Here is a 12,408-nt window from a genome sequence, read left to right on the forward strand (position 1 = left end):
AAAGAAGGATATTTGTTTTGCGTTCTGAGTCAGAGCAGGACAGGCTGAGATGGGGAGACCTTCAGGCAGGGAGAGAGATTTATGTAAAATACCTGCTTGTAAAAGCAGGCAGAAGTATCTGCCCTACTCTTTTTCTGTGTTTTTCTCTTATTTGAAGAATCATTTTGGCAGGAACAGGGCTAGCATCCATGAAATCTTATTTTTTATTCTTGTTTATTTTATTTTGTTGTTTTTTAAGATTTTATTTCTTTATTCATGAGAGACATGGAGAGAGACACAGGCAGAGAAAGAAGCAGGCTCCCTGTGGGGAGCCTGGTGTGGAACTCAATTCTGGGACCCTGGGATCATGCCCTGAGCCAAAGACAGACACTCAACCACTGAGCCACCCAGGCATCCCACTTGTTTATTTCTTAATCAAAAGCATGTCGTTTGTCACATGCAGTGGATTTTACCCATTTAACCCTAGGCTTATATAGTGATTGTCTTCATTCTTTTCTATCAGAAGTTTCAAATCATTTTCTAGCATTTTCTCAGACAGTATCACATTGTTTCAGTGAATTTGGCAGGTGTTAAATAGAATGGTCCCAGTTGTCCAGAAAAAGAATAATTGAATGCAGTGTAGAGCATGAGTTGCTGTCCCAGCTTAGCGACAGCTTCAGGCCTCCTGTCCAGGTCTCCACCCACCTTCCCTGTCGTTATCCTTGGCTCTGTTATCTTTCCCAGAGTATCCAGTGTGAGGGATATGGCTCTGCAGCACTTCTCTGGAGACTTTCTTTTGAACTTTCATGAATCTCATTTTAGAGAGCAGGTTTTCTTTCTTGCTTTACCGAGTGCCCCCCCCCCAATAAGATAATGGTGGGAGATGAATATGAGAGTATATACGAATATGTACCCCAAGAGAAAGAGCCCAAACCTTGGAGGTGGGTGTGGATCTGGAATCTCATCCAAACTGGAGACTAACCGTTGGGATCTTGTTTAATTCAGTGATGGTGTTGAGCTACTCCAGATGGTGAAGGCACCTGATTCCAACTGCAGCAACCTCCTGATTACAACCAGACAAGGGCTTGTCCTGCTTCGGGGGCAAAATCTTACACGTTCCTGGACATTAAGCCTGCATAGCCTGCACAGGTTTGCAGTGTGTTCCTTCTAACGGGTACTCTTTTGATCTGCTTTCCCATGTTTAAAAATTGCCCAGAAGAATTTCTTGATATTTAGGATAATGCAGGAAAAGAAAGAGAGATAGAATATCCTGTTTTCCTCTCCTTCTGCTTCGATACTGAGCACTTTTGTTCTCATTTGCAGCCAGCCTACTCCCGGATATTTCACTGATGATCAGACCTTAGACTTCTTCCTCCAGATACAGGATGGAGTTGGGATGAAAAAGGTAAAACTTTGGGACTCAAATCAATTAAAACACTTGTAAAGTGTCTTTGTTGTGTCTGCCACACACTAGGCACCATGAGAAACAAAAAGAACCTAAAATATCCCTTCCTTCAGAGAACTCAGAGTCTAGCTGATGGATAAAATGAGAACTCACCATTTAGTGCTAAAACCTATAGCATTGGAAGCTTTTCCAGCTAACCTTCCTGTATGTGCATTCACTCTTTTGAATTCTTAACTTACAGTTAGGCAATAGAAGCCTTCTGAAGTGTCCTGGTGGGGAAAGGCAGGCATAAATAAACTTAGTACTTCAGTACATATCTTCCTAAGATTTCAGAGAAGGCAGGATATCTGGGGTGGCTGGGTTGTTATGGAAGACTTAATAAAGGAGGGAAAGATGATGAGCAGGAACTCGAAAGCTGAATTATATTTATGTGAGGAGGAGTGAGTGGGAAGGCATGTTGGGTCAGGAACACTGACACCAGAGGCCCAGAGACAGAATGGTATTGTGTGTTCCAGGGACACAGAAGAAGTCTTTCTGATAGATAGAAGGTACGTATGTATGTATGTATGTATGTATTTATTTATTTTTCTGATTTTATGTGAGGTTGCATACTATGAAGATACAATGATTGGATACACAGTTTTCAGTCTTTTTTTTAATTTATTAATTTATTTTAGAGAGAGTGTGCATGCATGCACACGAGTAGCGGGGAGGGGCAAAGGGAGATGGGGAGGGAGGATCTTAAGCAGACTGTATCCAGTGTGGAGCTGAACTGGGGCTTGATCTCAGAACCCTGAGGTCACAGTCTGAGCCGAAATCAAGAGGTGGATGCTTAACTGACTGAGCCACCCAGGCATTCTTATTATAGGAAGAATTAGAGTTTTTAAAATTTCTTTTTTATAATTGACCTAGCTTTTTGGTTTATCTTCACTGTAAAATATGTATTGTATATTGCACACTGTTCCCTGTGAGCAAACTTGACAATCATTGCTTCTAACGTCTGCCAAGTTGCATGTCAGATGTACAGATGTCTTTGGAGACACAGCATTAGTGACGACAAGGTCCTGGTCTTGTATAGTTCACAGTCACTGGAGTGCCTTTATGCACACGGCTCTACCACGTCATGGTTAATGCTGTAAGGGAGGTCCACACAATGCCACAGGGGCAAGGAGAGCAGATAGAGTCAGGGGAGTCAAGAGGTGCTTCATGTTGCGGGCTACATGTTCAAATTATGAAAGCAGAGAAGTGGTTTGCTGGATTGATATATAAAAAGAAGCTGAGGGGTTTTCTGCCAGAGAGATCCAAGTGAGCTTAGCTTATGGAAGGCTCTGAAAGGAAGGCTGCAGAATTTAGGAGACATATTGGAGGCAGTAAGGTTATTTGGACATGAGCAGAGGACAGCTCCAATGATAAAAGCATCACTTCAGGGAGAGTCTCTCAGCAGTGCTGTAGAGGAAAGAAGCAATATCTGATTGTGTTTCAAAAGAATTTCAGATAGTGACTGGAATTCTCATTGGCATTCCCAGCAGGATTAAAGGGAGGGGGGTATATCTAGCTTGATTAAGAGCTGAGGTGCTGAGGGTTTGGACCTGGAATTTAATCTTGGCTCCACTCCTTATTGGTGACCTTGGCCAAATTACATAATTTCACCTAACTGCATATTTCTACATCTATAAAGCAGAGGTAATAATATCACTTGTCTTCATAGGGTTCTCATGACAGTTAAATATATGTGACTGGATGGTATTTTTTAGTGTGGTGCCTCAAGGCTTTTCTCCCAAGACCACCAAAGGGAATCTTGAACTGCTGGCTCAGGGGAGTTTGTCTCTCCAGGCGGTGCCAGGACCTTTTGTGCCAGTTGAGTCTAAGCATGGACGTAGAGGGGTGGGACCCAGAGGCTGGAAGAATAGGGAAGTGGTAGTCGACAGAGGTGCCGTCCTTCCTCTTTCCAAAGAACAGACACTAAGGAGAGGGGCCCTTAAGATGGGCTAGGGTGGGAGGGGAGTTTCTTGTGCATTTTGGCCAAGGAGAGGCTCTGTAAAACTGTGAGATACGATGTATTTGGGGTGAAAAGGAGACATGCTGCCAGGGATTATGAGCTCAGTCCCCTTCATAATCTGTGAGAGATGCATCTGAGGAGTAAATTTTCTCTTAGTTTGCCTGTTTCGATGTGCACTTTTGAATTTGAGACCACACTGGGGCTGAGCTCCATGTGTGTAACACCCAGGAGTCAAACCCATAAAGCTTGTAGCACAGCACATAGGACCTGCATCCATGGGGTCACTGTTCCCTTAGCAGGGGATGCATTGTGAGAGGGAAGGAGCAGGCCAGAGGCACTGCTGTGGGCAGCTAGTTACAGCTCCTGCCCTCCAAAGGGCTGCTCCCTCTGCACAACAACAGCCATAGACACTGAACAATATGACTTCCATCCTGTCCCTGAGCCGCCATTCTCTCCTCTGTGGAATGAGAACTGGATTGGATGATTTATAATGTTCCTTCCTGTTTGAGAAATTGGCAGTCCTTTAAACTCTATGAAATGGGGACAAGGGCCGCAGAAAACCAGATCTGGTCCCTCGTCACTATTTAATGCCCTCTGAATGCCCAGTTTGTTCACATGTAATAAGCTCAACCTATTAATATATGTGGGTTTTCATTCTTTTGTGTGTTTTCTTGGCCTGCTGCCTTTTTTTGTTTTTGTTTTTAAGAGACAGAGTTGGGGAGGGACAGATGGAGAGGGAGAGAGCAGGCTCCATGCCTGGTACAGAGCCCAATGTGGGGCTCCATCTCACAACCCTGAGGTTATGACCTAAGCCGAAATCAAGAGTCTGTCGCCGAACTGACTGAGCCACCCAGGCGCCCCAACCTGCTACCTTTCTTAAGGTGGGCTCTACTCACTGTCTCCTCTTTGCAGATGATGGTGGTGGACGGGGACTTGGGCTCCATTACCTGGAGTTACAGCGTTCCTTGTCACATGAAAGAGACGCCAACCACCTCAGCAGTTACTTCAGACCAGAAATCTGTCTTCCTCTTCTGGGCTGAAGGGATGTCCACTGTATCTCCCAGTTCTGTGAGTTAGCCTTGGGGGGCATGGGTGGTGTGGGGGTCCTTATGTCACTTGTTGAGATGACAACTGCTCTGCGGGACTGACGGAGGGGCTAGTAGAGCACCCACGCTTCCAAGTGGGTATGGGTGAAACCCAGTGACACCTGAGTAGGCGAGGCTGGAAGCTGCTTCCTCCTGAGCTCTGCTTGCCCTGGCCTTGCCTTTCAGCCCAGCATTGTGAAAGCTGACAGCAGCCCCTGGGTACTGGCTGCCAACAATGGGAGTCTAGATGAAAGATAAGCCCTCTCAAGATGTGAGGTACAATTTCCAGATGTGTGCTATAGTCAAAGAGAAGTAACTGACTGGTCTGGAATGGGCAGAGAAAGTTTCACAGTGGATAAGACTGGGCTTCAAGGTGAATAAATTGAGTCTATAGAAATGATGTGGGGCAGGCAGGGATGGTCAAGCAATTGGAGAGGACATTGACGAGGCTGAGGTTGAAAGTTCACCTGGGGGGAATTATGGGAAAGAAGGTCCAATGCCCAGAAGGTAGATTTTAGAAAGTCTTAAATGCTATACTGAAGTATTTTAATGGGGTTGATGAGGCAGGGCACCATCTATAATAGGTGCCTGGGAGTTTTTGGTAAGGCCTACCCTGAGTTGGTTCAATGAAACATATCTTAACCAGCACCTGCTATGAGCCAGGCACCATGTTCTCCGTAGGGACATAAGGATAGACTAGAAACGGTGCTTGTGCTCTAGAGGAGAAGCCAGATGGTCCCCCGATGCTGGGGGGACACAGAAGGACTTAGAATCCTGAATTCATCAACTATGCACTCTTGGACAAGCCACCTAACTTTTTTGAGCCTATGTTCCTTATCCATCATTGAAGATGCTAATCTGTTCCCTCATTTTGAGGACCAGATCAGAATCCAGATGATAGTCTTAATTTGGCCCATGCCCTAACATGTGCCCATGGACAGTTTACTTGACATTTTAACTTCCTGGTTTTCTCATTTAATAAAATGAGGGGATTGGAGCAGGTGACTCTCAAATGTAAATGTCTATAAATAACATAAAACAAAAGCATGCTACAAATGCACAAATAAGAGATTTAGGTGGAAACACAAAAGGAAGGGGATATTTTGTCTGGGGCAACTAGGGAACTTTTCATAAAAGAGGTGGCATTAGGTGGGGCATCTAAGGACGAGAATTATTTTAATGCATGGAAACAGGATCCAGAGGATCATTAGACAGTCTAAGGGGGAAACAGGATTGACAGAGGTTAACTAGAGTACAGGTAACAGTCAGACTTTCCTGAAATGTGGGTGGGCAGGTAAATAATTGTAGGAAGAGGCTGGAAAAGGCAGGTTTGGGTTAAATGGTGTAAGACCTTGGTATTCAGGCTAAGGAATTTGGGCTCCATTCCCTTGGCAGTGAGGAAGGAGTTTGACTCTTGTCATGTGCACAGAGCCAGAGATCTGTCCTGTTAGGTTTGGGGTCCTGGGTGTATGTGGAAAATGCCCTCTTGTGCTTTGTGGCATATGCTGGGAGTGTGGCTGCAAGCTTCCTGCCTGTGTTTCTCCTTACTCTGTGGACTTCTTATGCTAAGAATATGGGATTCCATTTCCTCCACTAGTGCGGGCCCAGGATGGTCCCAGGGGAGGGGCGGTATTCAAGTTTGGTAGAGCTCTTGTATGTGGTATTTTTGTGCTTTAACAACGATATGGCTGCACACGTGTGTGAAAGCCAAAGGTCATTCCTGCACAGAGGTCATTCAGGTAAAAGCAGCTCTAGTGTGCATTGCTTCCGCTGTAGGGACTTTAGAGACTGACACTTGGGCCTTGGAGTTTTTGTTTTATAATTAGTGATTCGCTTCTGTCTGGTCAAGGCTCTATTTATGTCAGGAACTGAGATTTTTGTGATTTTAGCTTGATACTTGCAATTGGCTTTAATACCCAGTGAAAGGAAATGTCAAAGCCCCACCTACTTCAAGAGATGACCCAATGTTCTAATATTCCCACAGGCAGAAGACTGGGAGCCTGCCCTTGGGGCATGCATATTTCTGTTCTTTTTTTTTTTTTCTCATAAGGGAGAAAGCATTTTCTAGCTCTAGTGGTTTGAAGAAATTAGTGATTAGTCTGTTTTGAGCTCTTTGGTATATATCTCGTTTATGGGAGTTTCTCTCAAACACAAGCTTATAGTTGAGGTCAAGTCATAGCATCTGAGAGGAATGAGTTATCACCACGGTCTCCTCTGCCCTCTTTATCTGAACTGTCACATGTGGGAATCTAGAGTTACTGTGTTTTACCCTTTTGCTTGTCATTGTCAGGATGTCATCCCAGGAACTGGGCCACCTAGCCTTCACCACCTTTACCTCCTGCATCCAGCATTCCCTTCTATTCTTCTGGACCTGGCCAATGCCACAGGCACAGTGACAGCTTCAGAAGGTAAATCCCCTTGATGGGGCTGTGTACACATATGAGGGAGATGTGCTGGCTGTGTGTGCGAGGATACCATTGTCTTACCAAGGGAGGGACATGTGCCTTTAAACAACAGTGGGAGTGGGGGGCCGTTGAGCCACTCCCATGCATCCCTGGTATCCAGGGCCATTGCCTTTGGGAGGAGCATCAGGCTCACAGACTGAGGAACCAACCCTCTGAATAGGCTGAAAGCGGAGGGCAAGTGTAGCCTCGTTCTCAAAGGATTCTTAAGAAGCAGCCACTCCTTCAGCAGACATTCACTGGGCATCATCTATATGTTGGGCACTGTGCCACGTTCTCAGAAAACCAGTAAGACTAGTTGCCTGACCCTCTAGGAGCTTAGGATTTAGAATTAACTGTGAGGAATATGATGGAGGTAGCATGTTGTCTCCAGGATGTTGGTTTAGGATCAATGGAGACTTTCTTTTAACTAGTACAAGTAAACATGCCCATTGCATAAAAATGGCTGCCAAGAGGAAAGTCAAGGAAAAAGAAAAATCACACAGAATCTGAGCACTCATTACCACTATTAACATTTTGGAAGTATTCTTCAACTTTATATACATATGTAAATAATACTATATAGCAAAATTTGGATCAAATATTAGAGACCTGTAATTCAGGCACTCAAAACTGGAAACTCAACCACTGCTACCTCCTAGTCTGGAACTGTCTGATGGTCTCCCCTGAGATCTTTTGCTTCACTCTGGCCTAAGGGAGTCTGTAATTCTTGCTGGGTGGATTATGTGGGGAAGAAGATAAGATTGGCCACTTTTCCTTGACTTCTTTCTGTGTTCTCTTGCCATTCAAAGATTTGCTCTCTGTGTACAAACTCATTTGCCTTGAAGTTAAAGCCAGTACTTGTGGCTCTCAATTTGCTGGGATATGTTGGGAAGAACATGTGATCTGGAACTTGCAAGCACAACTGCCCACTGGCTTTGTGTGTGGTGGGGGGCTGGGATGGGGGAAGTGTCATCCTATAGAATCCTGAGATTGAAGCTCCATGAGTTGTTTTTCAGTATTTTAGCATAAAATACTATTCAGTGAGCATTAAATAGTGGTAATAGGAATTGACACCATTTCTATTACACCACCTGGTTTAAGGATAAGGCAAACTAAGTACTGGCTGGGCAGATAGCTTCTTTGACCATGTCCAGACAGCCTGGGAATTCTCAGAAGTTCTAGCCTGTTTTACTCCCTTTTCTACCAGATTGAGTTGGTGTATCCTTATTTTCTGATCTGGGGCTTTTTAGAAACGGCTTCAGAAAAGGAAAGGTCTACATAGAGACTGAGAGGAATGTGCTGCTTTGCCGGCATCCTGTCATTGCCCACTGTGTACCCTTTGCCTAGCTCAGGGCCCTGCATGTGGTAGGTGCTCAATAAACTCCACATATGAATTAATGAAGGAGTAAATGAGGGAATGCATCTAGTTGCTGAACCAAGCCACTTTCCCATGAACAGAAGTTTTCTGTCTTTGTTAATTGCTCTTGTTTTTGTCCTTCCTCAGTTGGAATTAACGACCTCTGGAAAGATGCCTTTTATGTTACCAGGACAACAGGGCCGAGCTCCGAAGGCCATCCAGCACCTCTGGTGGTCAGCAAGCTTAGTCTACGGTGGGCGCTGATGGAAGGCCAGGTGGTCGAACTCGAGGACACCACCCCCAAAATTGGCCGTGGGGAGCTGCGAAGATTCCTCTCTAGGATAAAGTTTGTTGATCCTCCCCACCAGGTGAATCTCTTCGGAGAGATACCTGTGATTACTACTAAGGGTTTGGGGCAAATGCTACCAACTCCAGTTTTGTTCTCTAGAAAGTAGGGGGAGTAGGAGCCTTCTTGATTTCCTGAGTGTCAAGAGCCAGTTGTTCTTCAAGAACAGCACTATTTTCTTAGGTGCTTTTTGACCATTCAGAAGTGGTACTCAGTTTTTAGCTGGGAATGGTACCATCCACCTTAGGGAACATTTGGAAATGTGGGGTCATGGTTTTTATTGTCTCAGTGACTGGAGAGGGTAGATACTACTGGTATTTTCTGGATAGAGGCTAGCGATGTTAACATCATGCAGCACTTGTGGCAGTGATATACTCCAGAGAATGATCTTTCCAAAATGCTAACCTCCCAGCCCTCAAATACTATGGTCTAGTTCAGTGTTCCAAGAATTTATCATGGGATGCCTGGGTGGCTCAGTGATTGAACATCTGCCTTTGGTTCAGAGCATGATCCCGGAGTGCCAGGATCAAGTCCCACATCGGGCTTCCTGCATGGAGCCTACTTCTCCTTCTGCCTATGTCTCTGCCTCTCTCTCTCTCTCGTGAATAAATAAAAAATCTTAAAAAAAAAAAAAGTTTATCATGGAAAAAAACAAAGTCTCTGGATCTTTTTGGAAGGACTTAAGAACTATTGGGGCTAGACAAAGGACAGAAAAGTAGAGGAAAAGCCTGACCTTTGGGTTTCTTTATCATGAAAAAAGATGAAAGTTGCTGATGCTTGCACTCTTTCCCCTAGATATAGTCCGATGGAATCTTCAGTTTCAGAAGAAATGAACAGAGTGGTACTGTCTCTCTCCCATGAGTGTAACGTCAGTTCTTTGGAGAGAAGGAAGACTTCAACCTCATTTCACCACCTCTGCATTATTGTTGCAAAACACTTTGGAGGGCACATTGGGAGTTCTTTGATGACAGCACGATCCATTTGGCTGGGGTATCTGACCTACCTTTTCAGTCCCTACATAAACCCCTCTGGGCACTCCATGGATAGTTTGGAAATGTGAATATTATGTTTTATTTTTTGTATGTCTAATTTATAAGCTCTTACTAGGGAATTCTGGTGAAGGTCTTCCCTGGAACATTTTGTTTTGCGTTATGCCACATGTGTGTATGTATTGGTATTGTGATGACATTTTCCAGATGTTCTAAGCTCCAGGGGACCTGAACACCACCACCCCCACCCCATCCCCCACCCATTTCTTGTCCTCCTGAAATACATCTGGTTGGTTTGGTCGTCTTGAAACTTCCAGGTGCCCTGCCTCTGATATTCAGGGCCATTTGTCCTTTCCCTTCTGTGTTCTCTCACCACCTGTACCTTAGCTTTTTCCCCAGCCAGGCAGCACGGAGACAGACAGTGGGAGCCTCCCTCCTCACGAACTTTCCAACTCTACACACTTGACCATAACGACCACCACATTCCTGTCAGAAAGGGAGCTAGAGAAGCACAGTTTATGACCACCCTCTAACAAGGTCCCCGTTATTATGTGGTTTTGATTGGTCTACCCATCATGACCTTTTCCCTGAAGTAACTTCGGAAATGCTTGTGTGTGTGCTGTCCTTATGTCTGTGAAGTTGGGGACGATTCAGGCAGGTAGCCTTATCCCTGCCTCATTGCCACTCTGATTTCCTAGCAATCTTTAATTGGCCATCCTCTGTACTGCCTCCCATTTGCTCTATTTTATTCAGAGATATTTTTGCTTTGCTTGCACGAGAGCAGAGTGGTTTCTGGATTTTTATTCTTGCTCCTTGAGTCCCGTATGCAACCACTTTGCCTGCAACATCTCCTTGTAGAACCTTTGAAGTGCTATATTTTGAGAAAATTCCTACGTGTAAGTACTGTAACTTCTATCATTGGTTAAGTTCTTTAGAATTACCTCCACTGCTTACTTCTGCCTTCTTCCATAAATATTTTACTTCCATTAAGTTCCTTCCTAAACTTCTGGGTCATTGTTTATATACCAGAAAATGCCATGTTAGCCAGTAGAGAACTGCTTTTCTTCTTGAATAATTTTGATCATACCCGAGTACAACTCAGGTTTTGTCTTTACTTGGGCCAGTATCTTTTAGCTTGTATTAATAGAGGGAGTCCAGAAAAATTTAGGGAATATAGAAATTTAGGGATCCCAGATTTGAAGGGGTATGTATTACTTGCCCAGTGGTAGGCATTATAACATAACAGAACAGTGGTAGCAAACAGCAGATTGGCCTGCCAGGTTTCTGGACATCCCCTGGCCTCAAGCCCCTGAAAGCAAATTTGGTTTCAACACTTTGAGAAGCTTGTGTGGGTCTAGCTTTTGTAAACTTGGGGCAACAATTAGAGGAGACCCGAGAGGATGGGGATGATTCTAGATTCACTTCTAGAGTCTGAATCTCTTGGGTAGAAGAGTCTGGGATCTTGTTTGGCCCAGTAGAGGATTCTAAGGACTAATTTTTAGTCGACTGAATAGCTAAAACTTGACTTGTGCTCCTGTGGCCTGGGCTGAGCCATCTACACCTAATCTTCCTTCTTCCCCATGTTGAGGCTTTCTGGGAAAGCCACTTTAGGTAGAGGAATAAAATTCAAAGTCATTGACTGAGGACCTGGTCTGAGCTGGGGGGGATCCTTTTGGGTAGGAGATTGTGTTTATGCTGGATGAGTCCCAGAAATAAGATGAAGCTAGAAGAATGTCAGTCACTAAATTCTTCATGGTGTGTTAACAACCTAACTTCACATAGTTTGTTTTGAATCCCTTTTTGCTAGACATGGGACAGGCTCTGGGCTTCTCTTCCCTCCTGCAGCCAGGGCAGAGGGTTGAAATGGTGGCTGAGGACCAAGGAAGCTTCATCCGAGCAGTGTGGGTGCTAGTCTGTCACGTGTCCCTACACTTCCTTCTCCTTGTAGGCACCCACTCCACCAGACATCTAAGATAGGAAGAGCGCCTTCCTTCCCCCCACTCCAGCAAGGCCAGTGTGACTGCTCTATCCACCCTAGACAGCATCTTCCCCTCCCCTAGATGGTCTCTACTCCACTTTCCAGTGTGGTATGCTGATATCAACCCCTTTTGAATGTGAACTACTACTTTTATTGCCCAGACTACAGAAGAGCTAGCTGGTATATTGTCAGGAAGCACTATTTAAAATGTGAATTGTTGCAGAATAAATACTATGTATAGGAAACACATTTGTGTGTCATTCTCATTCTTCTTTGGCCATCATGATGGTTTTCTCTTATGGGAAAGAGGAAGGGCAAGTGGATGGATGAGTTGGGGATCCAGAGAGGAGATATGCCATGGCCTTGTTCATTGGGGAAGTGTCCTTTACCATAAATTCCATCTAAATAACTTCAGTGGACCATTTCTGGAAGTGGACCTGTCCCTGCATGCTATGGGAGGCTTCTTGTGTTTAATAGTCTCCTGGTAGCTTCTAGGTTAATACTTAAGCTCTCACTGGTATCTAGTCTGTGGGACACTGTGATAGGCAGTGTGGAGGACATCTGTCCTGCATGTCCAAGCTCCCAGGAGGGCTTTGGCTTTCCATTCTGTGACTTCTAGGAAAATTAAAGCACACCATGGAAGGTTGAGCCACAATGGATGACTATTGAGTTGCCCACCTGCATTCCTCCAAACCCCAGATAGAGGACCAGACTGATAAGCCCCTAAAAGGCAGGAACTCGATTTTACTTCTCTTTGTCTCCATTGTTTAGCCCAGAACCTGGCACATAACAAGCAACCAGTAGAGAAGAGGTGATTCTGAACGCG

The 12,408-nt window shown here is 44.7% G+C and overlaps 1 protein-coding gene across 2 annotated transcripts in view; it reads left to right on the forward strand.

The window, feature by feature from the left end:
- The window catches only part of FAM234B (family with sequence similarity 234 member B), a 34,814-nt gene extending 22,983 nt beyond the window's left edge, over positions 1-11,831 (forward strand). Inside the window, exons 8-13 of one of the 2 annotated variants that reach the window (XR_005379883.1) lie at positions 985-1,128; positions 1,303-1,384; positions 4,296-4,451; positions 6,759-6,876; positions 8,460-8,637; positions 9,411-11,831. Coding sequence is in view for 1 of the 2 variants with exons in the window: in XM_038576853.1 (XP_038432781.1) it covers positions 985-1,128; positions 1,303-1,384; positions 4,296-4,451; positions 6,759-6,876; positions 8,417-8,637; positions 9,411-9,416 (727 nt within the window). In the remaining variant the exon portion in view is untranslated. Of the gene's footprint in view, positions 1-984; positions 1,129-1,302; positions 1,385-4,295; positions 4,452-6,758; positions 6,877-8,416; positions 8,638-9,410 lie in introns of both variants that reach the window. The other variant, XM_038576853.1, reaches the window with a different exon arrangement.
- The last annotated feature ends 577 nt before the right edge of the window (positions 11,832-12,408 follow it).

This window comes from Canis lupus, chromosome 27 (assembly GCF_011100685.1).
Source record: "Canis lupus familiaris isolate Mischka breed German Shepherd chromosome 27, alternate assembly UU_Cfam_GSD_1.0, whole genome shotgun sequence".
Lineage (NCBI taxonomy): Eukaryota > Metazoa > Chordata > Mammalia > Carnivora > Canidae > Canis > Canis lupus.